We start from the raw sequence: 24,406 nt of genomic DNA, 5'->3' as shown, positions 1-24,406 counted from the left end.
GGCCAGGCCTGCTGCAGGCTCCAGGCACTAGAGCACAGGATGAATGAATGAATAAATTTGGCCCTGGAGACGGGGCTGGAGCGGGGAGCTGTCCACTTACCAGGTTGTGGGGGAGAGGTCCCTTCTGCCGACCTTAGGGCTGTGTCGCTCCTCTGGCCCTGCGCCTGACCACCTCTGGACCAAACTCCCGCCTTTATCTGCTGCCCTTCGCCTGGCCCCCACCCAGAGACTTCCTGTCCCCGCCCCACAACTAGCTTTTCCATGACATGGCCTTTGTGAGCGGGGCGGGGAACCAAGAGAGACCAGGAGGGCAGGAAAGAGTGAGACCAGGCCATGAGGTGGAGGGGACATCTGTGTGGGGGCTTCTGACAGCCCACCTACTGCAGCTGGGAATCTGCCTCAGGTTTGTGAGCCAGGCAGGTCTGCACCCTAGCGGGTACCCTTGCCCAAAAACTGTGAAGGCAGGGCCGGACGTGGTTTCTGGCCCTGACAATGTGGCCGGCTCGCTGAGGCACCGGCGTCTCCCCTGCAAGTGGGGCCCCTGTGGCCAGCACGAACTCCTCACTGCTTCCTTCAGCCACCCGCACACCAGTCTCCTCCCCCCACCCGCTCCCCCTGCCGTGGGACAAACATGCGGGGTGTGGGGGTGGCGGGGGTAGTGGTTGTAGAGGCTGCTGACACCTTGTAAGACCCAGAGCCCTAGGTCCAGGCCAGGTGGCCACCAAGGGCCTGTCTAGCAGGTCCAGGAGCTGCAGGTCGAGCTCTGCCCTCTCCTAAATGTGGCCGAGCCTGGACACGAGGAAAGTTAAGTACAAGACCAGGACCCCTTGTCCTGCAGGGGCTGGGGGCGGGAGGAGGCAGGGCCCTGGCCAGAACGCAGTGGAGGGCAGGCTCCCTCAGTCCTCCAGTTCCATGGGGGCCTCAGAACTTGAGGACTGGGGCAGCCCTGGGGCCTGCTCCCCAAGCCAGGTCCAGGTGGGACAACAGTCCTGGACCCTGCTCACCGGCTGCGGCTTCCTTTCCCTAAAGCTTTATTTTATAAAATGTTTAGACAAGTTACATGGGTAACACTTTTTTTAATTAAAATAAATTAACATCTCTACTCCGAGCTTCAAGGGAGACAGGGAGGCGTGGGGAGTTGGGGCAGGTGGGTGGCTACCCAGTGGAGCCGCCTTCTTCGTCGTCGCTCCCGTCAGGGACGGCGTCAGTCCCAAAGTAGCGGTCACCGAAGTTCCCTGGGGGAAAAAGCAGGTCCTTGTGGTGGGGTCTCAGGCAGGCCCATCTGCCCACCCCCTCGCACCCCACCCCACCCCTGAGCGCCACTGAGGAGGCCAGGCAGCCTCACCGATGCCAGGGATGATGCGGAAGAGGTCATTGACGCGTTTGTCTACTGCTGTGGTGATGATTCTAACGCGGGGGAAGGCATAGGCCACCGAGTGGACGCCCATCTCCGCCATGAGCAGTGACAAAAGGAAGATCTTGTCCTCCGGCACGTCGTGGTCCTGTGGGGTGAGGGGCTGAGCTGCGGCCCTGGACCCGCCCCAGCCCCACCACACACCCACTCCTCGTCTCCCCCTCACTCACCAGCAGCACCCGCACAGCCATCATGGCTGCCGCGCCCGTGGACACTGTGCAGTCCATCAGGATCACGTGGTCGTCACTGATGTCCTTGGGGAGCCGCAAGTAGTGGAGCTGCAGGAGGCCCCAGGGTCAGGAGGTCCCAGAAGGCCCACCAGGGCTCTCGGGGACTCCACCGCCACCCCCTCCTCTGGCTCCACCCATACCCCGCCCTCCCCGAGGTTCCACTCCCTCACTCCCAGGGGCCCCTCACCTCGGGCTCTCCAGTTTGTTGGTTGGTCTGGATGAGGATGGTGCCAATGCGCACGTCCTTGCATACCGCCCGCAGTGCAGGCTCCATGGTCTCGCCGGCCCGCAGGATGGACACGCCGGTGATCTGGGGGATGAGGTTGAGCTGGTCAGACCCTGCCTCCCCAGTTTCCACCTATCTCCCACTGCAGGCCAGGCCCCTGGTACCTGCTTCCCCGCATAGCACTTGCCGGCGTAGTCCTGACCCTGTGGAGTCTGCACCACACAGTCCTGTGCAGGGCAGGATGGGGGCATGAGGGTGAGGAGCCTCTTCTCCCCCTCCCTGCTACCCAGCCTCCCCCAGCCCCGTCCTCAGACCTGGAAAGGCAGGAAGGAGAGTGCGTGCTCGATAAGCAGCCGCATCAGCCTCTTAGAGTAGAAGATGAACTCGTCGCGGCTGGTTTCCCGGTCTCTGTGGGTGGCGGTCATTCGCCAGGTTAGGGAAGGGCAGCTCGCCCGCCCGCCGTGCCCTGAGGGGAGGGGGGGGCTCACCTGATGATGGTGTGCATGCCCCGCACCTGCGGCGTGCTCTTGAGGACACTAAGCGTCCTGGGCAGGGGGTGGCACTGGTGCGCCGAGGCCAGAGCAGCTCTGAGGACACAAACCGATTGGGAACTCAAGGAGGGCATTTCCCCCAGAGCCCTACCCTCCCGCTGCAGGCTGGGGGTCGGGGGGCAGTAGTGGTGCGCACCGCAGTGTGCCGGGTGGGGGCTATCCTCCCAGTAGTTGATTTGGAGGAAGGCCCCTATTCCCGGATGCCCTCCCCCATAACAGCCAGGCAAGGGTTAAAGGGCACGGTGGAAGGCAGAGCAGCTGACCGTTAGGCTGGAAGCAGGGGTTTCGGGCGAGCCTCCCTCCCCGCTCCAGGTGCCCTCCCGGTCCGGGTCCTGGCAGACGAATCTCTGCCCCCAAGCTGGGCACCTGGTCCCCAACCTCAGGACCCCTCTTCCAGGGGAAACAGCCGAGCTTTGAGGCCAAGCCCCGCCTAAGTTTCCCCAAGGTGATGCGCAGCCCCCTCGGGAGAGGGGCAGAGCTGGGTTCACAGCCCCTGCTGCCCCGGCCTGGAGCGGAGAGGGGCGGGGCCTGCGGGGGGGCGGGGCCTGCGGGCGCCGGCACACAGCTCGCGGGCAGCACCACGGCCAGAGCACTCTGTCCTCACAGATCCCAGCGCAGCTTCCTCTGCCCGCCAGGTGAAGAGGCGAAGAGTAGGTCAGGGAGGGAACAAGGCAGGAAACCCCAGGGTTTACAAAGAGGAAAAGAAGAAAGAGAGAAGACCACTTAGCGGCAGCACCGTGGTCCCCGCAGCCACCAGCTGGACTGGGGAAGAGCAGGAGGCTGGGGGAGGAGGGAGGCGGGGCGGTGGCAGGAAGACCCTGCAGCTCGCACCCCTGGGCCTGCGAGCACCCGCCAAGTCCACAGCAGGCGGCCCTGCAGGTCCTTTCCACCCAAGGCAGCCACGCTTCCTGGAAACTTTTATGTCTCTGAACCAAGGCTTCCGCTGGAGCCCTGGGCTGGGTGAGAGGCAAGCGGAGACTGATGCGTGGGCAGGAAGCTGGAGGCCGGCGACCGGCCTGGAGGCATTTCCAACGCAGCTGGAGCTCGGGGCTCGGTCTGGTGCTTCCGGGCTCCGAGACTGCTGCATAGGGATGGGGCACTATCTTCCGCCTTGTGGGCGGAAAGGGCACTCAGCCCAGAACTCCTGAGGGCTCCACCTGGCTCTCTGCGCCTTGCCTCCAGCCCCAGGGTGGGCCAGCATCCCACGGGGCAGGGTTGGGGGGGGGGGCGCGGAACGAGAAGGGGGGAGGTGCCTCACCACCGCTTAGGGGAGGAGACTGGCTTCTTGGCTCAAGCAGAGAAGGGGCAGGCCCAGGCCCTCAGCTGCAGGACGGGCTGGTGGCACTGCCCTGGGGCCCAGGAGTGCTGGCTCAGGATAGCTGTGCCCTGGAGTCGGACCATATACAACCAGCCCCAAGTCAGATAAAAGCCTCCAGAGAGGTCAGGGTACTATGTGATGTTGGGCAGGTCCTTTGACCTCTCTGGGCCTGAATTACCTGGCAAGGGCAGGTAGAAGCAGTGTGGGGGCCACCACACCACTCCTTCTGTGCCTGGGGCAGGGCCACCACAGAGGGTGGGCATGGTGGGAGGGGACAGCCCAGACTCCGAGCTCCCTGTGGATGTTGGAAATGCCTCCATCTGTGCAGACAGGTGTGGGAACTCTTACCTGACACTGAGCTCACGCTGCGGCAGCGACAAGGAGACACAAGGGAATGGGGTGGGTGTCAGAGACGGCAGCACCGCTCACCTCAAAGTCATGGGACGGCATGGCCTGTCGCCACCGTGTGCCTCAGCCAGCCGGGCCACCCCCACCCAAGAGCAGACACACCACAGCCCCGGAGGGGAGGGTCCTAGGGGCTGCCTGCCATGGGAGAGGGTCAGCTTCCTGTGGTCCGACACGGTTACCTCTGGGCGGGATGTCAGAGCCAGGACCCCTGGAGCTCTGTTCGCAGGCCTCAAGCACCCCACTGTGAAGCCAACCCCAGGGATAGGTGGCCCCCATGGCCAGCCTGTGGTGTGTGACCTTCTAGGATTTTGGGGACAAGGGACCCGGTGCCAAAACCCCAGTCACCCAGAAGGGCTGGAAGGGATAGGCTGTACCCGTCCCTGCAAGGCCCACACTCCCTCAGGGAGCCCAGCTGCCCCTGGCCAGTAAATATGGGGCTGCTTGGACAGGTAGCCCTGGGCAGTGGCAGTGGGGGCTGGCTGGTAGGGCTGTGGGGTGTGGGAGTGGGGCCAGCTGTGGCTCACCTCCTCCAGCTGGCTGTGCACGTGCTGCACAATCAGGTCGATGGCCACTGTGTTCCCGCTCCCTAGGGGTGAAGGAGGAGGGTGAGGTCCAGTCCCTACTCTTCAGGGGAACAGGAGGGAGGATAATGTCTGGCTGTGCCCCCCATCCCCGCCTCCCTGCCAGATGGGCCTGCAGGCTGACCCCGGGGCACTACGATGTCTGCCACACGCATGGTGGGCTGGATATACTGGTCGAAGGCGGGCTTCACAAACTTATTGTACTGCTTGATGACGCCCTCGATGTCCCGGCCCCGCTCGCTGATGTCACGGCGCAGTCGCCGCACGAGGCGTATGTCAGAGTCCGTGTCCACAAAGATCTTCATGTCCAGGAGCTATGGAGGGTAGGTGCAGTGAGCAGCTGAGGGCCAACACTGGCAGGGCAGCACAGGCCACAGGGGATGGCCTCTGGCAGAGACCCTGGCTTGGGTGTGGGCCCAGGAGCGGACAAGGCCCTCAGGGCTCCTCTGGGGTGGGGAGGGTGTGGTGTGGCTGAATGTGTGTCTGGTGTGCATCATGCGTGGAGTGTGTGTGTATGCACAGCAGGCAGTGGGGTTCCCAGGGCCTGAGCAAACTCACACTCGGGACCAGCACAAGCAGCAAGGCCTAGGGCAGAGCCAAACATGCAAAGACCTCGCTCAGAGCAGGGAAGGAGCCATCCGCAGCCTGGCTGGAGGGTGTCACCTGCGGGGCAGCTGCCCAGAGGACAGGATGCCTTTGCGGACAGCGCCCACATGGGAGGCTAGTTCCCTCCCAGGTAAGAACACACATGTGCGCACACACACGTGAACCTACCCCACACAAATGTGGCTCTGACCTTGGCAGCCACGTGACGCAAAGGGGCTGTGTGAGATTCAGGAGACAAGGCAGCTCACCCAACCCTGGGCCTCAGCACAGGACAGGAACTGGGATGGAAGCATGCTTAAGGCCAGTCCTGCAGGAGGACCCAGGTCGTCCACCTGGAGCCTGTTCTCACCTCCAGCAGCGTCTTGTCAGCAAAGGCCATGATTCCCTCAAAGATGATGACATTTGCACCGTACAGAGTTTTCTGCAAAGGAACCGTGTGTGTCAAAGCAAATCGGCCTGGGGCCCCTGCGCCAGCCCAGTGCAGCCGAGCCCACAGCCTACCCAGTCCTTCTTCCGGCTGTGGGTGGTGAAGTCATAGATGGGCACCTTGACGCTCTTGCCCTGCTTGAGCTTCTTGAGCGTGGAGATGATGAGGTCGAAGTCAAAGGCATCTGGGTGGTCAAAGTTGAAGTTGTTGTGGGCAGCCTGCTCCTGCTGCTGCCTGGTGAGCACCTGCGGTGGAGGGGAGGGGAGGAGCTGGGGGCAGCTGCAGGCTCAGGCCCCAGGCCAGGGCCGGGGCCACGAGCCTCCCAGAGGCAGCCTGCACCACAGGGCACCCGCACCTTATAGAAGGAGTCCATGGACAGCAAGACCACCCAGGGCACATCCAGGGCCTCAATGATCATTCTGGCCACGGTGGTCTTCCCAGAGGCACTGCCACCTCCCAGACCTGTGGGTGGGGTGGAGACCTTGAGCACAGTGGCCCAGCCCAGCTCACAGATGAGTCCCAGTGGTGCCCGCCACTCCCACACAGCCTCTTCTGACCTGGACCGAGGGGCCCAAGCAGTGCTAGTCACAAGACACCAGCACAGGCGTTGGACATTGAGGTGGGTCCCACCCCTCTACTCGGGGGTCCCACCAGATGGTAGCTTTGGCCCACCCTTCCTGCCACAGCCATGCTCACCAATGGCAAAGGCCTCCTTGGACTGGGTACCATGCTCGTTGTACCATGGCGGCCGCCCTGCTGTGTAGATGGTGCGCTTGCTCGTGCGCAGGAGGGGCGGCTCAGACTTGCACTGGCTGGTGGTACGCTTCCTCGGTGAGCGCCCCGCGCCCACAGGTGGAAGCAGCCTGTCCAGGGACTCCGCGTTGCTGCTGTGGGGAAGGGGGACACGGTCGTCTTGGCCCAGGGCCATCAGCCCCCAGCCACCCCACATCAGGACTAGTGTGACTAGTCCATGTGGTGCCCCTATGCACGCACGTAGGCATGGTGAAAATGAGCAGACTTGTGTAGGGGTACAGCACACCCGGCTGCAGCCCATCCATCCAGGGGACAGCGGGGGACACCAGGGGAGCACTGTCCTGGCCCAGCTCTTCCTCCCACGTGGACTGGGCATCAGGGAGATGGGAGGTGGTCATGCCAAGGACAGTCAAGACCCATCAAGGACTGTGTTCCTTCCCCTGACACACTCGGGGCAGCCCTCTCCTTTTGTGAGACCCAGTCCCTGCCATCCTTCTGGGCACAGAGGGAAGGGCTCCAGAGAGAGAGGATGGAGCAGGAGGGAGACCCAGGGCACCGTGCCAAGTACAGGGAAGAGGGTGGAAAAGCTGCACTTGAGGTGGGGTGGAAACCCGACCTGGGGGAGGGAGGCAGACCCCACTGGGGCCTTTTCCAGTGAGCAGAGCTGTGCTGACTTCTTGGCAGATTTACCCCAAAGGGGCATGGACATGATGGTTGGCTCGAGGCCCCAAGGCCTGAGGGGACAACAGGGGAGGCTCAGGTTGTCAGCCTGGCCGAGCGATCAGACGGGAGACAGACTTGGACACAGAGGCCCGTGTGAAGGTGGCCCTAGGCACAGGACCAGCTTAGGGAGAAGGCGCTTCAAGTCACTGCCTGAGAGAGCAAGTGGACTGCTCACAGCGTCAGCTTGCAGACCTGCCCCAGAGACGCCGAAAACAGGCTGACAATCCAGGCAAGGAACCAGGGCACTCTGGACAACCCGGGTAGGACATGTCCACCTGCAGCCAGAGCCCAGTGATGGATGTTGCTCAGATACGGGTCAAAGCCTGAGAAGGAGCCATACACTGAAGACGTCCTCGATGTGCCATCAGGTGAGAAGGCAGAGTGCCACGAGCCATAAAGGCCAGCACACGCCTGTCAGGTGGAAGCACAGACAGCAAGCTCCGGCCTCAGACACCAAGGTCAGGGGCAAGGGCTTCAGGTGTTTGTGTTTTATGAGCACATGCCCCTTCATGATCAAAAACCAAACCAACCCTTGGTCTGTCCCTGAAGCTCGCCGTCACTGCTATAGCCTGCCATCGTGGCCAGGATGTGGCCAGGTACAGGGCGCTGTGAAACTGGCCTTGGGGAGATGTCCCCAGGAGTGCAGGGCCGTCTGGCTCACTTCAGGATAACCTAGCATTCCCCTGGCATTCCCAGCTGTGTGGCTCCCAGTGCACCCAGTGTTGCCAAGAGGCAGGAGGACAACGTCTGTGCCCACGTGTATATGGAGGGGGAGGCGGGGAGAGGAATTAGCTCAGGGCTAACACGTGATGAGTCACACCAGCGGCTTCCAGGGCACAGAGGGCCCTGTCAGCACAACTGAAGCAGCTGAGAACCGTCAGCTGGATGTGACAGGAGGTGCAGCGTTGTCCCAGGGGACACAGAGCGCCGGGCTGCCTTGGTGCTCTGTCATCTGGATGGTGTGGGTGGGGAGCAAGCCCGGGTTCCCTGGCCTCTGCCCCCAGTGTCGCCTCTGCGGCTCTGAGGAAGCAATTACGACGCGTCTGTGGAGCTGAGCACAGAGCATACAGCAGGACACCCAGGTGACGGGGCAGGGCTGGCTTGCCCAGTGTCACACTCCTCCAAGCTGGATGTCTCCAGACCCTGGTCAGAGGGCACCGCTGGCCATTCTGCTAGCTGCGCTTGGCCCCCAGCAGTGAGCACAGGGCCTTAGGGCTCAAATATAGCTGCTCCCAACCTGCGAGCAACCCCCAGGCCCTGGAGGTGACCTATGGCCCGTAGCTGGGGAGAGGAGCTCCACATGCCCCCAGAGGAAAAAAAGTCCAGTCTGTGCCTTCTACTCGAAAAGGAAATGCCAACACAGAAACCTGGGTTTGCAGAGGGGCAGAGAGGCTCTGCCAACAGACCAGACATCGTGCCGAGCAGGCTCTGGGACAGACAGGCCGCCTTGCGGGACCGGCGTGGGACAGGAGGCCTGGGCGAGTGCTACTACCGTCCCCCCACTTTTCCCTCCAAGCTGGGGCCCCAGCAGGAGCATCACCTCTCTTGGTGACTGACCCTCATCCCACTGAGGTGACGATGACCACCACCACCACTGCTCCCGAGGCCTGCGGTACTGACAGCCTGGGAGGGATGCCTTCTCAGGGAAGAGCTGAAGGTAAGCAGGGGTGACCTTGCCAGAAAGCCACCCACCGAGGGCTGGCAATGGGTCTGAATAGCATCCAGCCGGCAGCCAAGTCAGGCCCCACCACCTCCCCAAGTGCCAGGCTCTCCGTTCACTGCACCCTCCAGAGCAGGCCTCTCCCCACTTTGGCAAGAAAACAACCTTTGATTTGGAAAGTCATGCAAGGCCTCACCTGCCTGCTCTCAGATGTCAGGGTGCTGCCATCCGCAAGGACTAAAGGCAATGTCAACCCAAGGGATTACAAACCATAATGGACAAAGGTCAGCGGATAACTGAGAGCCCCAAGCAAAGCTGACATTTGCAGGTGGCAGGCCTGCCTAGCTGCCTGGCCTGTCTGCCCTGGTGTCTACCAGACAGTGCACGGGGCTGGGGGTAGCCGAGACACAGTGAAAAAAGGAATCCTCACCGGAAGACGGCAGGCCTACCACTCACCTGCCTTCTGCTCCAAGGGTCCAGCACCCTGACACCCGGATGCCAGGGTAAGCTGGGGGGCTGCTCATGGCCAGGACACGAGGGAGACCGGGATGGCAGGATGACCCCAGGTGTGTGCAGGGGTGTCCCTGCACTGCCTCTTAGGCTCCCAGCAGTCCCTCAGGACAGCTCAGGAGCCCCCTGAGCTGCCCCTCCATGGGTGGGCAACACAACCAGTGCGGAGCTGCAGTGAGGTCCGAGCCCTGATGGGAGAGGCTGCCCACTGGGAGTCGGGGGGCCAACGGGTGAGAGGCCCCAAGAGAAGCAACAACACTCACCACCAGCCTCAGGGGCCGAGGCCACAGGCATAAGAGGATCACCAGCTTGGGGCTGTGCACTGGCCTGATATTAATAGCACTGACCCTGCCGAGGAGAACAGCCAGGCAGACTCAGGCCAGCATCAGGGTGAGCTGCCCCTCCTGCGCTCAGGCTGGCATGCTGCCCGGCCAGGGCTGGCTAAGGAACCCCATCCGGAACACCCTGGAGAAAGTCCCAGACCCCACCTCCCAGGGGCCGCAGGGCGCAGGGCCCCCAGCCCCAAGACAGGGAAAGCAAAGGTGTCTTTAGGCTGAGCCATCAGCACAAAGCCGAGCTAAGCGCCCCACCCCTGCCCCAGGTGCCTCCTGAAAGCATAAACAACCTGAAACTCTACCCCCCTGAGGCCTCCTCCAAGAATAACTGCCCCCTCCCCCAGGAAGGCTCCAGCACATCCCTCAAGGCCACCATCAGTGCTCAGTGCTTAACTAGGGTCACAGCCACGCCCCAGGCCAGCAGTAGGAGGAAAAGCAGGCCCTCTGGTGTGTGGCCGCAGTATTCACTCACATCCCAGGTCCCCAGCCTCCTCCCTGTGATTTAATGCAGTCCATACACCAGCTTTTCTACTCTGTTTCAGGGCTCAGAGGAAGCCCCTTCTGGGCACCACCTTGGGGTAACAGGTCTGCCCCCACCCACCAGGAGCTGCTCCCTCCCGCCCCCACCCTACCTGCCCTGCTCAGTCTCAGGGCTGCAGAGGGGGCCCTGAGCCCCATCCTGCTTTAGGAGAATTTCCTGGGCGAGTGAGTAAAAGAAGTCAGAGGAGAGAGCAGCTGGCCCATTGGGGCCTGGTCTGGGGGTAGGTGGCCCAGACAAGCTCAGGAACAGAAATCTGGGCAGACAGAACTGGGGCCGGGGGGCTGCAGTCCTGAAGGGGTACAGTAGGCTCCAGGGACTTGCAGTCACCACTCCTCCCACTGGGAATCCCCCTACAGGACCCTCTCCTTCCCGCTGCTTTGAGCAAGTAGGCCAGCTTCCTTCCACTAGCCCAGTGGCAGCTCCCAGACCTGTGTCCACCTGGACCCCACCAGAGACAGCCCAAAGGGTGCTCACTAGTCCACCAGCACCTCCAGTGCAAAGGGAAAGTCGGTCCCTTCCGGAAGGCCAGGCGCACAAGAAGCCTTCATGCAGACCACAGAAGGCAAAGTGGAGCCGAGGTCAGGCGAGAGCCTCGGTGCGGAGGCACCTGCACAGACACCCAGACAAGGAAGGGAGGCAGCTCTGGTACCTTCACCATGGGGTTGGGGGGCAGGGGGGTGTGCAGGGACTGCGTCAGGGTGGAGAGGTGTGTAGGGCTGTGCAGGAACTGCGGGGGGAGGGGAGCACGTGCTTGAGGAATATCCCAGAGAAGAGAAGGCAGGGTGTAATGAGAAATTCCCCGAGATGTCCAGAAGCTTCAGGGCCACTCCATGAGGCTCTGTGGGAGAATGTGCTAGTCTGTGCTTACTGCCCACAGGCCCTGGCTCCCCTCCTGTCGCCTGGGGACCACGCTTTTAGGAGGAAAACCACTGTCACCCTGGCCCTGCCAGGGGCACCTAAGCCCACTACTCCATCTGTGCACCAGGCAGGGCCGCCAGCCGCTGCCAACCGGTGTCTGCAGAGGGCGCTCTTTTCAAGAGTTTATCTGGTCTCCGACACATCAGATTCTCTGGAACTAACAAGTGTCACAGATTCAGGTCCCTCATCTCCCACCCTATCATCCGAGCCAGGATCTCAGTCACTGCTGACCAGGAGGCTGTGAGCCTGGAGGGACACCAGAGGCTCCTTCAGGCGCAGGGGGCCTGAGACCCTCTCCCTGCTTGCCCAGCAGCTCTGCTGGCAGCTCCAAGTCCTGAGCAGTCCAAGCCATGGCACTTTGGCACTTTCCAGACACACCGCCAGGCTGAAAAGTTTTTCTTTGGACCCAGCCTGTGGCCAGCGCTGGGTCAGGCGGGGAGAGGGGGGTGGGGCGGTGTTCAGACCCGGAAGTGAAGAGCCAGCCCTCCCCTGAGCGCTGCTCTGCCTCCTGGGTCCGGGCCCCAGAGGCTGTGAGCGGGAGTTGCCTCCCCAGCCAGGGGACAGAACTCCGCCTCTCCGCCACAATGTCCCCTCCTGCAAAGTCCCCAGAGCCGCGACTGTCCGGGTGCCTAGGCGGGAACTGGAAGACACCGTGCCCCGCACCACCCAGCATCACGACCTCTGGCCTCAGCTGGGAGGCCGAGTCTGTATGGGTCCCGGAACGAACTGACCACCTGGGAGCATCCGGCAGGCTAACAGTCCAGCCCAGTGCTCGTAGGCCCGGCGCCGCGTCGGCTCGGGACAGAACGAGCCCCCATACGGGCCCTGCCCGCGGCAGTCCATGAGGGCCCTCCCCCGCCAGGCCACGGGGACCGGCCACGGGGAACGCTGGCTGGTCCAGGCCCGGATCCCTGGGCCGCTCCTCCCACGGAACACGAGGGGCGCGCCGCGCCTACCGGTCCTCGCACGTGGTCTCGGTCTTCCCCTCCGGCCGGTCTGGCCCGTCTCCAGCCGCGAGGGGCGGCGGCGCCGGTCTGGGGGCGTCGGCCGAGGCCGGGGGCGCAGCCATGAGCTCGGGGGCCTCTCCGCGGGAGGGGTGGGGCGGGGCTTGGGGGACGGCCGCTCAGGCTGTCGGGAGCTATGGTTCAGGGCCTGGCGCCGCGCGCCCTCCAGCGCGCTCCGCGGACTACAAGTCCCACCAGGCCGCGCGCGCCCCGCAAACTACAAGCCTCACGAGGCCTTGCGGCGGGTGTGCAGGTAAGGACCCCAGCCCACGCTTTACCACAAACTCGGCTACACAAAACCGCTGAAAAAAAATCAATAAACATTTATTTGATACAGTTATTTTTAATACATACAGTTGATGGCCCGCCCCGAGCCACTCCCGGGACCGGGGCGGGGACGAGGACCAGGGACAGATGGTCACAAGGCGGGCAGGGCCCGAGCTCACCGTCAAAAACATCTTGCAAATAAACACTTTGTAGATAGAATATATATGTATATATATGGTTACAAGTGATAGCTGGAACCTCTCTTTCGAAATGCACTTAATACGGAGAACTGGCATTAAAAAACCCAAACCAAGAAACCCAAAGTACAGGCAGGAGGTGCTGGCTCCCCCAGAACCCCAGGCCTTCAGGACAGCTGCCTGGAGCCCACGGAGGACAACACACAGGGACTCTGTGGGTCAGGGTGCACCCATTCTTTCCCTTCCAAACCAGAGGGACAGGAGGGGGCTATGGCCGGGAGGGCCATCAGTCACACCAGGGGACACTCATCTGCCCTTGCATGAGCAAAAAAAAGTGCATCCTATTTTGTGTGAAGTTTCGGTCCCTTGAGTCAACCCTTTCCTGTTCTCAGGGCAAGGGGGGTGGGCTGGGCCAGAGGTAGATCTTTAGAAAGGGACCTGGCATTGTGCCCTGGGCCTGGGGTCTCAGGCAGGGTCCATGCCCACCACACGGAGGGGGTTGTCTGCCACTGGGTCCCTCTCACTGAAGGTGTCAATCAAGGCTAGGTGACTACCTGGCTGCACTCCCATCAGAATGCGATGTAGACAGATTCCACCAAGCCACCAAGGGCTCCACTGCCGTGGGAGGAGGGCTCAACAGACCAGCTTGTCACTGCCACCCACCAGCCAGAGCATGGACCAGCAGGGAGGGAAAGAGGAGAAAGGGGCCCCCACCCAGCAGTCCCCACACCTTAAAGACAAAGAAGGGGGTTAAAGTGCTAAACATCAAGTTACCCAGGACCCCACTTCTTCCCACACGTCCGGTGAGGTTCCCACATCAGAGATCGCACGTGGATGGCAGGGGTGACAGTGAAAGTAATCCCCCAACCAAAACCAGCCCCCACTCCCCAAGGGCCAAGTACCTGAGAGGCCGGCCAGGCGGCCATCCCCTGCCGAGGTGCTGAGGTCCAACCTCTTCCCACCACTGATGACAAGGACAAAGTGCAGGTGGGGCCCCACCAGCGCCTATTCCCTGGCACCCTCCCACAGCTGCCCCTCTGGTGGCTGCCCACCCACCTCTACCTCCACCAGCCATACACCAGCGACACCCAGGAATACAGGAAGGAAAGCCCTCCTGCCTGAAGCTGTACTGCCTGCCTCAGTATTTGATGCTGGATTTCCTGCCCCTGCCCAGGCCTCTACCTGCCGATCAGATCAGGTGTGTGTGAGTTGGGGGAGTCCACATTTCCACATCCCCTCCCTAGCACACAAGCCAGGACTGCCCAGGGTCAGAGCACTCCGGTCAAGCGAATAAGCTAGAAACAGGCAGTATAGCGCCTCAGCCCCCAAGCCTCCTGGCAGCCGTCTCCCTGGTGCAGGGTGAGGAGAACTGAGCCCACACTGGACCCTCCTCTCCAGGGGTGGGATGGGGACAGGAGCCCAGGGGCAGGCATGCCCAGTTAGCACTGCCTCCCTGAGCAGGGGAGGGACCCCAGCCCAGCCCCTAGATCCACCGTCGGCACCAGGAAACCCTTAGCACCAAAATGTTAGATTGTGGTGAGTTTTTGTATAAAAAACAGAATTAAAAAAAAGGTTTGTTACTTGTCACAGCAACGAGACTGGCATCCACTACACCCAGGAGACACACGCACACAAGCAAATATCAAAATTCACATCATCCAGGATCGGCAAGGCCAAGCCCTCAGCCCACCCCCACCCCCCAGTAGAAAACAGCCTCCGTCAAAACCTACAGCTCTGAAACCCTCCCTGCCCCAGCAATGCCACGGCGGGAAGATGTGGCTGCATCCTCAGCGCCCTGGACTCCACTTGACCCAACCTACAGACCTCACTGTCCTCAGGGCACCGAAGGGAGCCAAGACAGAGCCCTGGTGCTGCCAACTTATGTGACCTCGGCCAAGTTCCCACCCTGGCCTTCGGCTTTCACATCAAAAGGCCACACAACCAGAAATGAAAGAGCAGGTAAAAAAGGAGGAAGGAGGCTTCCACGGGAGCTTGGCCATGGGTCAACCCAGGCCAGCAGACTGAGGCTGCTTCCCACAGTGGTCACTACTTAAGCCAGGCCCCAGGTCCCCACTCCACAGGCCTATGGGCCCCAGGTGACCCTGGAACCCAGACTGGCCCTCCCTAAATCCATTGGGCTATGTGATCTAGGCCAGTGGCATTAGCAAAGCTGGAGGCTGAGGCCAGAGCTCGCTTCACACAGTCCCTCAGCCCTGCTCAGCAGTTCTGCGATGGCAGAAGAGCCTCTGCTGGCCTCAAGCAGAGAGCACTACTGGAGACTGTGGAGCAAGACAGCTTCCCCCATCACGATGGACACAGGCCAGTGGGGCAGGGGCCTGAGCACAGCAGGGGTTGCACAGCAAGGGAGGGTGGGCCTAGAGAGGTAGAGCGCAGAAGTGCAGGAACCAGAAGGCAGCGGGGCACGGGTGGGGTGGGCCATCAGGTCAGCACGGTAGTTGTCAGACTTGGGGTCTGTCCTGGGAGGTAGCTGGGGGTGCTGGGGTTCCAGTGTTGGGTCAAGAGGCGAGGCCGCTCACGTATCCTCATCAGCCCAGAACAACGGGCTACCCAGGGACCCCCTGAGGCTTGGACTCAAAGCAGATGGGGCATAGAGCTCATGTGCCAAGGGCCAGAAGGCCATATGCCTGCTCTGCAGTACCCACATCTGAAGCCCAGGCTGTAGCCCTTCCCCCACCGCCCGTGATGGTCCCTCCAGACTATTGCACTCCCAGCTGCCCGGCCCTCCTGGGAGCCCCAGCCCAGGGCATCCTGCGGCAGCCTGCATGGGAAGGGGCTACCTTCAGGGAGGAAAGGACTGCCCACCGCTGCTGAACAGACAAACAGGTGGGGTAGGGGTGGAGACCTGGAGGGCAGGAGGCTCTGGTGCCCCACCCCAGACACAGGGGCCAGGCCAGTGTGGGGGCCGGGCCCCACCCACCTGCCAGGCTCCAAGCTCACTTCTCAGGTGCCTTGCCGGCTCCCACCTTCCGGCCAGTGGAGCCCCGGGCCCCCTTGTCTCTGCCTGCTGGGGGCCAGTCGTCTTGGTGGGGAGGCGTCCCGGGGGCCGGCTCCTCGGAGGGCCGCTCTTTGGGCTTGCGGCCCCGCTTCTTCCCGCTGGCTGGACTCTTCTCTTTCCTGGGCACAGGGGAGTCCACACCCTTGTGTCTGGGAGGCGGGTCTGCCGAAGTGCGGAACCAGTTCTGAGGAAAGAAGCAGCAGTGGAGACCCTGGGGTCTGGGACACTGCAAGGCAGAACAGAGGGGCCCTAGGGTCTTGGGCACCCCAGATTCCAGGGAAGCCACTCTGAAGAGAAACCAGAAGCTTCCTCAACAGTGGCAACTTGCTCAAGCAAAGGCAACAAGAGCTGTCATCCCGACCCCCTCCTCTGCCCCTCCACGGGGCCAGTCCATCCAGCCGCACCTCCGCATGGGTCTTGAGGATGTGGTACTTGACGCCGCTCTCGGAGCTGAATTCCTTGGGACACAGCAGACAGCAGTACTTCCCCACCAGGTGGTCCCCCTGTAAGGCACATGGCAGTCCAACCCCCAGAGGTTGGCCCCCACCCTGGCCCTTGGAGGACCAGAAGTTCCCAGATGCAGCCGGGGCCCCCACACTTGTGAGGTTTGTCTGGATGGGTGCCCACTGGGCAGGCTTCACAGACCTACGAGGCTGCTGTGACAGGACCACCAAGGTGCCCTAGCTGCAGGAGAGAGCACAGCGAGGGTGGCAGGAGGCAGGTGCTCCAGGGAAGGGTCACACCCCACTGCCGAGGGTGTCAGCCCCAACCCTGGGTTGACCACCCACCTGTATCAGCACAGATGAAGAGCCCATAAACAGGACCAACCACGACTGACTGACTTACAGCTGGGCTGAGGCTGGGGGGAGAGTGTCCTGGGCTGCGCTGGCCCTGGACCCCAAAGGGTCAGGGGGACACACAGGATGTATGGGACCCTGGGGAGCAGCTGGGAGCACCAAGCACACGGATGAGGGGAGGGCCTGGGCACTGACCTTGCTGCAGCTGGCCAGGTGGGCCTTGAGGCCGGACACGCTGGAGTAGATGGCTTCACAGCACTGGGGGTGGGAGGTGACTGTGGGGGCGGGCTCTCCAGCCTGAGCCCACTGACCACTGTGCACCCCTTGCTCAGCCCAGGGGACCTGGGGCCCATCTGAGGCAGGTGGGTGGGTGTGATCCCAGAAGTCAGAGGGTGTGGCAGGCTGAGCTGCTAGGGCTGAGGTCAAGGCCTCTGCCTAGGAAACTCGGGCCACACGGAAGTCTCCCCCAAGGCCAGCCCTGGGCCCTCTGTCCTGAGTCCCAGAGCTCCCACGCCTGCCCAGCCTGCCCAGCTCACATCGTTGGGGCAGTTGACGTGGCCTTTCTCCTTGACCTCATTCTTCCATGCCTCCAGCAGCTCGGGGTTCAGCACGGGAAGGCCTGGCCGTGTGTAGTTGAGCTACAGACACAGCAGTTGACAGGGTGAGCTGGAGGTGACCCAGACATTCCCCTCCATGGATGGGAGGTCTGCACCCAGGAGGCGGGTGGACTGCCCAGGTTCCTCCCGGGGGCCTTACGCTCAGAGACAGGGAGGAGGGCTCACCCGTGCAGTCTCAGGCACCAGGTCATCCTTCATCCGCCGCTTGGTCCAGTCTCGGGCCAGCTCGTCCTCTGCAATCTCCTGCAGGTGGAACACAGCGACCTGGGCCGATGTGCGGCGGATACGGCCGCTGGGAGTCCGCTCCACACCCAGTGGGTCCTCAGCCTCAGAAGCCTTGTCGGAGGGCTCCTCAGGGGGCTGTGGAGCGGGAGGCTGGGTGAGCTGGTGAGTCACATGGCATGTGCCACACAGAGAACACAGGAGAAAGCAGGCTGGGGACACAGACGCCCATCACAGGTTCATTCCCCCGACACACCAGTCCCCCAGAAGGGAAGAGGGAGCCCACAGGGCAGGTGCCTGAGGAACGAGCGCCCAGGCTGTGGCCACTCACCGGGGCTGTGTGCTCTGAGCGCACGTGGTAGTCATGACCTGCTTTGGAGCGGTAGGGCTTGCCACAGTGGGTGCAGGGGAAGGACGGGGTCTCCACTTCGCAGGGCGGCTTTCCACAGCGTCGCTGATGGTACTGGTAGCCCATGAGACTAGAGAAGGCAGCCCCGCAGCCCTGGAGGTCCGAGGGGCAGGTGAGTGTAGCGAGCAGCCGGACCACATCCACCTGGCGTCCACACCTGCAGGCCCACTCACCTCTTGGGGGCAGCGCAATCGGCCCATCTGCTTCAGCACCTTTCGCAGCCGCTCCCGCTCCTCCTGCTCGCTCCCCTCCGAGGCCTCGGCATCAGAGGGCTGAGGGGCAGGCCAGCCTCAGTGCCCCTGCCACCACGGGGCCCGCCCCTGCCCGGGGCCACAGATGTCCCTAGTCAGGCACGGGAGCCACTAAGCTGTGCCAGTGAGGCCAGTGGTCAGAGCCAGGCAGGTGGGGGGAAGGAGACCCGCAGCCAGTGCGCAGCATGGACGGCAGCTGGGCCCGGGGGAATACCTTGGTGCTATGCTCAGCCATGGTGTGGTAGTTGAGGCCGGCCTTGGACTTGAACTGCTTCCGGCAGTGCTGACACTTCAGTGCATCCTGCAGCTGCAGATGGGCATGTTGGTGAGACGTCGGTTCTGGGGTGCCTCCCCTCCCGAGCCAGGGGGCAGCCCTACCTTCTGACACACTTCCATGTGCTTCTTAAGCCCCACGAGGGTCTTGCGGGTGACCACATTGCAGGTGGGGCAGACAGCCTCCCCCCGTTCGTGGATGGCCCGTTGCCACTGCTCCTCGGGGCCACCTGCAGGGCAAGGCCAGGGCCTCAGGTGAGGGGCAGGAGCTCCCAGATGACCTTAACACCAAGCACAGAACCCAAAGCCCACACTCTGTCCCCGTCCCCATGGTTCAGGACTGCCCCCATTGTCAAGACTTGGCCTGTGCCTCCCAACTCAGCAGCCCCTACCTGCGGCTGGGTGGGTCATAGGAGCTGGCACCTCCTTGCTGACAGCGCTGGTGGGGGCTGGCCCCTTTTTCCGCGTGTCTTCAGGGCCTGGGCCCTCCTGCTTCTTGGCCCGATGGATGCGGGCTTTGTCTTCTGCCTTGGCCAGTCCTGTGCGCACAGGCAGGGAAGGTAGGTGTCACCTGAGGGTGTGGCCACAGCGTGTGTCTGGCCCCGAGGGTGCCTGGCTAGTCTAGGCCTCACCTTTGAGTCCAAAAGTCCCTGAGATGGACGGCTGCTCACCCGTAAACTTCTTGGGTGTTTTCTGTTTCCTTCCTGACTCAGGAGAGAGAAAACAGAGGCCAAGGCTCTGGTTAAATAACCATTGGTAAGGTTAGGCCGGCTCACTACTGGCCTCACCCTGGCCGCTGCCTCCCAATCCCATCTTACTGTGCTTTACGCGCTCTGCACCCTCCTCAGGCGGGGACCCGGGGCCTGGAGCCCTCGGCACCTCCTTGCCCCCTGAGGGCCTGCTGCCCAGAGAAAGGGGGCTGCTGCTGGGGTCTGTGCTCAGCTGGAAGGCTGAGCTCTGCTCTGGGGTGGCCGGGCCGTACTCTCCGTTCTCTGGCCTCGCATGCTTGGGTGGGATGGGGCAGGTGTCCAGGCCATCCGCAGTCCTGCAGGGAGCAGGGAGTAAAGACAGGAGGGCCCGCTCTGGGCCCTGTTACCCCTGGACTGCCCTGGGGACACCCAGTCCCAACCTGGCAGGAGCCCCCATACCTTTTCTTACTGCTGCTCCTCCCTGCAGCCCGAGGAGCTTTGTTCTCAGACTTGGTCAGCAGCACCACCTTGCAAGGTGGTGTGTGTCTGCTGATGGCAATGGGCCTGCTGACCGTCACTGGCTTACTGACCACGATGGGCCTGCTGACCGTCACTGGCTTCGCAACTGGCACGGGTTTTGTAACTGTTACAAGCTTTGTCATCGGCACCGACTTGTTGATAGTCACTGGTTTGGTGACTGGCACCGGTTTGTTGACTGTCACTGGCTTGGCAATTGGTACAGATTTGGTGACTGGTATAGACTTGTTGACTTGTACGGGCCTAGTGACCGGGACAGCTTTAGTCACTGGCACGGGCCTGCTGATCGTCACTGGTTTGGTGACTGGCACGGGTCGGCTGACCGTCACTGGTTTGGAGACTGGCACGGGCCGGCTGACTGTCACTGGCTTGCTGATGCCAATGGGCTTGCTGATAGTGACCGGTTTGCTTACTCCAATGGGCTTGCTAACCCCAACCGGCCGACTGACAGTGACTGGCCGGCTGACTGGCCCAGGCTTGGGGGCAGGCAGGGGTCGGTCCATGTGGTTCCAAATCCGGTGCTTCTCCAGCTGGGTCTTGGAGGTGAATGCAGCCTCACAGAAGGGGCAGGGAAAGGTCAGCCTTTCTGAGATGGCACCCTGGTGGAGAGGGCAGACATGGACACTCCCAAGCCAACAGCCAGGGCAGGGTGGGCCCCAGGCTTCCCCTTCCCCAGGCTGCAGTCCCTTACCCCTTGGCACCGCTGGTAGTGGTACTTGAGCCCGTAGATGCTAGGGAATTCCAGCCAGCACCCGGCATTTGGACACTTTACCCTTGAGTGCGCCTTGAACTCGTCTTTCCATTGGTTCATCAGGGAGAGCTAGGTGTGGGAAAGGCCAGGCTGCTGACTCTGCAGCCACCCAGGCCTCTACCAGCCAGCCCCAGACTCATTACTGTCCCTAGGCTTGCAGGACTCCCACATGTGGTCCACTGGGCCCCGTCTCGAAGCCCTCACGCACAGAGCAGCAGGCAGATGTGGGCAGATGGCTCAGCGCTAGACCCACAGCAGGCAAGCCCAGCAAGGCAGTGGGCTTCCAGGCACACCTTGCAAGAGCCCACCCAGCCCTTGGGGAGCTCACAGGAATGTCTCGGAGTGCCTGATTCTCAGCTTTTGGACGCCCCTTTTTCTTCCCTTCCGTCCTGTCGCCAGCTGGACTTTCCAGGTCAAAGCAGAGTGCGGCCTGGCTGGGCACCGTCTGCCCAGCCCGGACCACTGGCAGCCCTGCAGCACACGACACATCAAGCCTCAGAGAATGCATTCCCCACAGCCTCATCTGCCAGCCGGGGGGGCTGGTCCTGCCTGGAATGAGCCTCATGTCCCCTGCACTCATGGAGACAGGGAGGCAGGAGGCTGTGGTCCGCTTTGGTCAAGAACCCTGGGCCCCGGCTGCTCCCTCCCCAGGAAGCCTCTCAGGAGGCCAGGCTGGGCACCCAGGAGCCTGACATCCGGGGAGGCCTACACCCAGCACTGGCTACCCAGGACCACTGGCCGCCTCCTCTTACCCAGCTTTGGGGGCTCATGGAGCACAGGAAGTCGGACCTCGTTCCGGCTGCCATCCTTCCCAGGCCCACTCCTGCTGGATCCTGGGACCCGGCGGCCTCCTCCAACACAAAAGGGATCAGTCATCTCTGCAGAGCAAGTGGACAGACCCGCCGGGCCCACTCAGGACCTGAAAATGGGCTTCCCTTGATCCCACCCCCAGAAAGGCCCACACTCTGGCCTGAGGAGGGGGAGCCTGCTGGCCTGTGCTTTTAGTCACAAGGGAAAGGTTGGGGGTGGGGGGGGATTAGTTCTCTTTTAAGGGAGGGGCTGCCCAGCCAAAGTCTCCCTGGATGGCCAGGAGACATCACCAGCTTGGAACAATCTAGCCCTGTCCTGAGACCCTCACCTGCTCCAGAGGGCTCCCTGTCTCCAGACACATCACCCCAGACAGCCCCAGGGAAGGGAGGTCAAGGACACCCCTCGGGGGCCAGTTATGACACCAGTGTGGCTGCAGGTCACAGCTGTGCTGGCCTGGCACCTAGGAACACCTTCCCCCACAGCCCCGCCCAGACCCAAGGCCATGCTTGGGACCTGAGCCGACACCCTTGCATTCTTCTCCCCAGGACAAACAGCCAAGGTGGGAGCTGAGGGCCCCCACCCTCCCTAGCTGCACACATACCTTCTCCAGTCCCTGTGCCAGCAGAACTGCCCTCCCGGAGCCTCTGCTCCACCTTGTTTCCAGCCGCAGCCCCTCCAACCAGATGGACGCCTCATGCTGGACCCCTCCATCACTCCTCACCTGACTGGCCTCCTCGCCTCCACCCTCAAGAAATGCTGTCTCCAACCTACAGGCCCACCAGCCCCACTCCAGAGACCACAGACTCTGAAAGCTGGAGCGACTCTGAGTCTAGCCCAGTGGGTCCTCCCACAGGGACTCTCAAGGCCACAGAAGGTGGTAGGGGTGTGTGGGCAAGTGATCCTTCCCCTGATGATTTCTAACTTCTTTTTGTTTTTTTCAGGTCACACCTCATGGCACGTGAGATCTTAGTTCCCCGACCAAGGATGGATCCTGAGCCCCCAGAGTTGGAAGCGTGAAATCTTAACCACTGGACCACCAGAGAAGTCCCCTCACTAACTTCTATCAGAGGAAAACGGGAGGATCTGCTGTGCTTAGGAGGTTCAGAGGCCCTCTGGGCAGGATGAGGTCAGAGATCAGGGCAGTCACTGCCCATGGCCACAGGGTGGCCTGTATCCAGAGCCTGAGGGAGGCGGGTAAGGGTCCAGAGAGCTCTAAACAAACTTCTCTAGAAGTGCTCACACTGATGTTTCCAAGAAGACAACCCAACAGCAGTCACCCCAACCCCACGATGACCCCAGCGGCCAGCGGTGTGGGTACCTGCTGAGCCCGGCCTTTCCAGTCCTCCTCCAGCCTGGGTGGAGAATTCAGAGTTGGGTGGTCGGGGGCCAGAGCTGGCCTAAGAGGCAGAGACCCTCCTTCCATCCAAGGCCTGTGACTCGCGCTCCAGGAGGAGAACAGGCTTCTACCCTCCCTGAGGAGCCAGCAGGGTCGCAGAGGTGGGACCCTCACTGGGATGGAAAGGAGTGCCACGCGCTGACCGCAGGCGACGCTGGAGGCGGGACTGCGGTCCAGGCCGCTCACCCCGGTACCCCGGCCTAGGCCCGGGCGCGCGGATGAGGCCAGCCAGGGGACGCACACCTGGAGGCTTGCCTCGCCACCCACCTGTCACCTGCGGGGGGTGCGGGCCCGTCCTGGCCCCGGAAGGGCCGATCCCGCGAGCCTGGGGGGGGGGGCCCAAAGGCAGTGAACCAAAATGGCGACTTTTTCTGGAGAAGGAGGAGGCAGGGACGCGGCGCCGACGCGGGGCGCAGGGCGAGGCGCGGGGTCCGGGCGCGGCGGGGGGGGGGGGGGGGGGCTCGGGGCCCGGCCCCCCCGATTTGCGCGCGGGGTCAGGGTCGGGGGCGCGGCCGGCGCGGGGGCCGCCCGGGGGCGCGGCCGAGGGTGCGGCGGGGCGCTTACCTGTGGCGCCCAGCAGGCCGGGGCCGGGCGCAGGCCGGGGCCGGGTCGGGCCGGGCCGGGGCGCGGGGCGAGGGGCGCAGGGTCCGGGCGGCGCAGGCTGCGCGCCGCGCTGCGCACATGCGCGCTCCCGCCCCTCCCACCTTTGACAGTTTTACTGTTGGGGGGAGGGGGCGAACTCTCGCGGTATTCCTGCTGCTGCTCGGCGACGGGAGAGACGGGTCGGGGGAGGGGGCCTGTTCCCTAGCCCCGCTGCCTGTCCGTCCCCTGCGTGGGCTGGGCCGTCAGAGCAAAGTGGCCAGTGACGCCTCCGTCGGCGGTTTTCAGGCACTGGGGTAAACTGAGGCATGGTGGGGCGCTGGGTGCTGTCCCAAACCCAGCACGCACGGATGGAAGCGATTAGGCATCTCTACCACCTGGCCCGGGGAAGGTGTGGCCATAAAGGCCGCGCTCTTCTGGGACCTTGAACTCCTGGCCCCGGGGGGCCATGAGCCTGCCAAGCAGGATCCAGCCTCTTTTCCAATCAGCCCTGTAACCACGTCTGCCTGTGGCCACCCTGGGGAAATGGCCTGGCTCCTGGCAGTGCCGGAGCAGTTTGAGGCCTGTGGGCTTTCCTGGGGTTGCTGATCATCCTCTTGCTAATCTGGGGGGTGGTCCTAGACCAGCCACCAGTGCCTTGCTCCTCTGTGCCCCAGAACTGGGCCCTCCCCGGGGCTGCTGGTATCAGGTCTGGATGTGACAGCGCACCCACCTCACTATGACTTGTAATGAATGAAGTAGAGTAGGGGAGTAGTTTGGAACCGGAGGCACAAGGAGCTCCCCTTTCCCCGAGGCCCTTTCCGCCTCCTCTGCTTGTCCACACTGGAGCAGGTGTGGCTGCACTTGTGGGCAGGGCGCAAAGCTCTTGGGCAGATGTGCATCCTGTTCTCCCAGGGACCCTTTGGAGCTGCTTCTCTCAAGACATGTCCACTCTGGGGCAGAGGCAGGGCGGAGCCCTCTGTGGGGGGTCAGTCAGTCCTTCGCCTGGAAATCAGAGCTAGAGAAGCCTGGGTGATCCCTCCTTAGTTCACTGTGCCCACCCTGGGGTCATGACCTGCAGGATTTTGCGAGGTAGTCACTGTGTCTGCTCTGATGCATCCAAGGCTATAGCTTTCCCTGTATAAGTCTGCATGTGTGGCATGTCAACCTCTCTGTGTAGGTGTGTCTACGTGACCACGTGTGTCAAGACACCAGGGTGTCAGGGTGTGTCTGTGTCCTATGCTAGGTGGGAAAGATGCCTGTTGTATGTTAGTACCCAAATGGTTGTCCAGGTCTTAGTGAATGTGTGTCCAGGCCACAGGGCAACATGTGATGTTGTGTGTATTGTGTGTGGGGGGTGCACTGTGCCTGGTGTTTTCTGTGTGCTAGG

The 24,406-nt window shown here is 62.5% G+C and overlaps 2 protein-coding genes and 1 long non-coding RNA gene across 16 annotated transcripts; 1 reads left to right on the top strand and 2 right to left on the bottom strand.

Annotated features, from left to right (window-relative positions):
- Nucleotides 1–1,056: 1,056 nt before the first annotated feature.
- Nucleotides 1,057–12,316, bottom strand: UCKL1 (uridine-cytidine kinase 1 like 1). Of its 12 annotated transcripts, none has more exons than XM_061436822.1 (15): nucleotides 12,158–12,316; nucleotides 6,458–6,648; nucleotides 6,117–6,223; nucleotides 5,836–6,006; nucleotides 5,684–5,755; nucleotides 4,853–5,042; nucleotides 4,672–4,733; nucleotides 3,253–3,377; nucleotides 2,359–2,457; nucleotides 2,185–2,278; nucleotides 2,035–2,097; nucleotides 1,832–1,954; nucleotides 1,585–1,692; nucleotides 1,346–1,502; nucleotides 1,057–1,235 (listed from the first exon to the last, which is right to left on the bottom strand). In XM_061436822.1, the coding sequence occupies exons 1-15, from the start codon at nucleotides 12,268–12,270 to the stop codon at nucleotides 1,156–1,158; spliced, it is 1,755 nt and encodes a 584-aa protein (XP_061292806.1). In that variant the 5' UTR covers nucleotides 12,271–12,316; the 3' UTR covers nucleotides 1,057–1,155. The 12 variants fall into 12 exon arrangements, with proteins under 12 accessions (XP_061292806.1, XP_061292809.1, XP_061292813.1 ...); XM_061436825.1 differs by having other exon boundaries at nucleotides 6,458–6,645; XM_061436829.1 differs by lacking the exon at nucleotides 3,253–3,377 and adding an exon at nucleotides 4,088–4,104 and having other exon boundaries at nucleotides 12,158–12,315.
- LOC133259396 (uncharacterized) lies at nucleotides 7,448–12,545 on the top strand. The gene is made up of 2 exons (XR_009740382.1): nucleotides 7,448–9,400; nucleotides 11,161–12,545. It is a non-coding gene; the product is annotated as an uncharacterized LOC133259396 (long non-coding RNA).
- On the bottom strand, nucleotides 12,509–23,115 carry ZNF512B (zinc finger protein 512B). 3 transcript variants are annotated; one of them, XM_061436819.1, is made up of 18 exons: nucleotides 23,002–23,106; nucleotides 22,360–22,438; nucleotides 20,984–21,109; nucleotides 20,560–20,702; nucleotides 20,172–20,300; nucleotides 19,403–20,079; nucleotides 19,073–19,299; nucleotides 18,887–18,958; nucleotides 18,647–18,793; nucleotides 18,360–18,484; nucleotides 18,196–18,288; nucleotides 17,904–18,002; nucleotides 17,653–17,823; nucleotides 17,265–17,459; nucleotides 17,019–17,120; nucleotides 16,678–16,740; nucleotides 16,090–16,188; nucleotides 12,509–15,869 (listed from the first exon to the last, which is right to left on the bottom strand). In XM_061436819.1, exons 3-18 carry the CDS (start codon nucleotides 21,105–21,107, stop codon nucleotides 15,624–15,626), a joined length of 2,712 nt encoding a protein of 903 aa, XP_061292803.1. In that variant the 5' UTR covers nucleotides 21,108–21,109; nucleotides 22,360–22,438; nucleotides 23,002–23,106; the 3' UTR covers nucleotides 12,509–15,623. The 3 variants fall into 3 exon arrangements, with proteins under 3 accessions (XP_061292803.1, XP_061292805.1, XP_061292804.1); XM_061436821.1 differs by having other exon boundaries at nucleotides 22,360–22,393; nucleotides 23,002–23,092; XM_061436820.1 differs by lacking the exon at nucleotides 22,360–22,438 and having other exon boundaries at nucleotides 23,002–23,115.
- Nucleotides 23,116–24,406: the final 1,291 nt, after the last annotated feature.

This window comes from Bos javanicus, chromosome 13, assembly GCF_032452875.1.
Source record: "Bos javanicus breed banteng chromosome 13, ARS-OSU_banteng_1.0, whole genome shotgun sequence".
Lineage (NCBI taxonomy): Eukaryota > Metazoa > Chordata > Mammalia > Artiodactyla > Bovidae > Bos > Bos javanicus.
The sequence above is the reverse complement of the archived record's forward strand: the minus strand, read 5'-3'. Positions and strand labels throughout refer to the sequence as shown.

What these genes read in the sequence shown, in the direction of transcription:
- UCKL1 (XM_061436822.1), bottom strand. Translation starts at nt 12,270, where the DNA reads ATGGCTGCGCCCCCGGCCTCGGCCGACGCCCCCAGACCGGCGCCGCCG. An exon ending in CAAGGAGGCCTTTGCCATTG is followed by an intron (nt 6,224 to 6,457) that starts GTGAGCATGGCT and finishes CCCCACCCACAG; the next exon opens with GTCTGGGAGGTGGCAGTGCC. An exon ending in CCGCATCATCCCTGGCATCG is followed by an intron (nt 1,236 to 1,345) that starts GTGAGGCTGCCT and finishes TTTTTCCCCCAG; the next exon opens with GGAACTTCGGTGACCGCTAC.
- ZNF512B (XM_061436820.1), bottom strand. Translation starts at nt 21,107, where the DNA reads ATGACTGATCCCTTTTGTGTTGGAGGAGGCCGCCGGGTCCCAGGATCC. An exon ending in CCATGAGCCCCCAAAGCTGG is followed by an intron (nt 20,703 to 20,983) that starts GTAAGAGGAGGC and finishes CGTGTGCTGCAG; the next exon opens with GGCTGCCAGTGGTCCGGGCT. An exon ending in TGGCTGAGCATAGCACCAAG is followed by an intron (nt 18,003 to 18,195) that starts GTATTCCCCCGG and finishes CCTGCCCCTCAG; the next exon opens with CCCTCTGATGCCGAGGCCTC.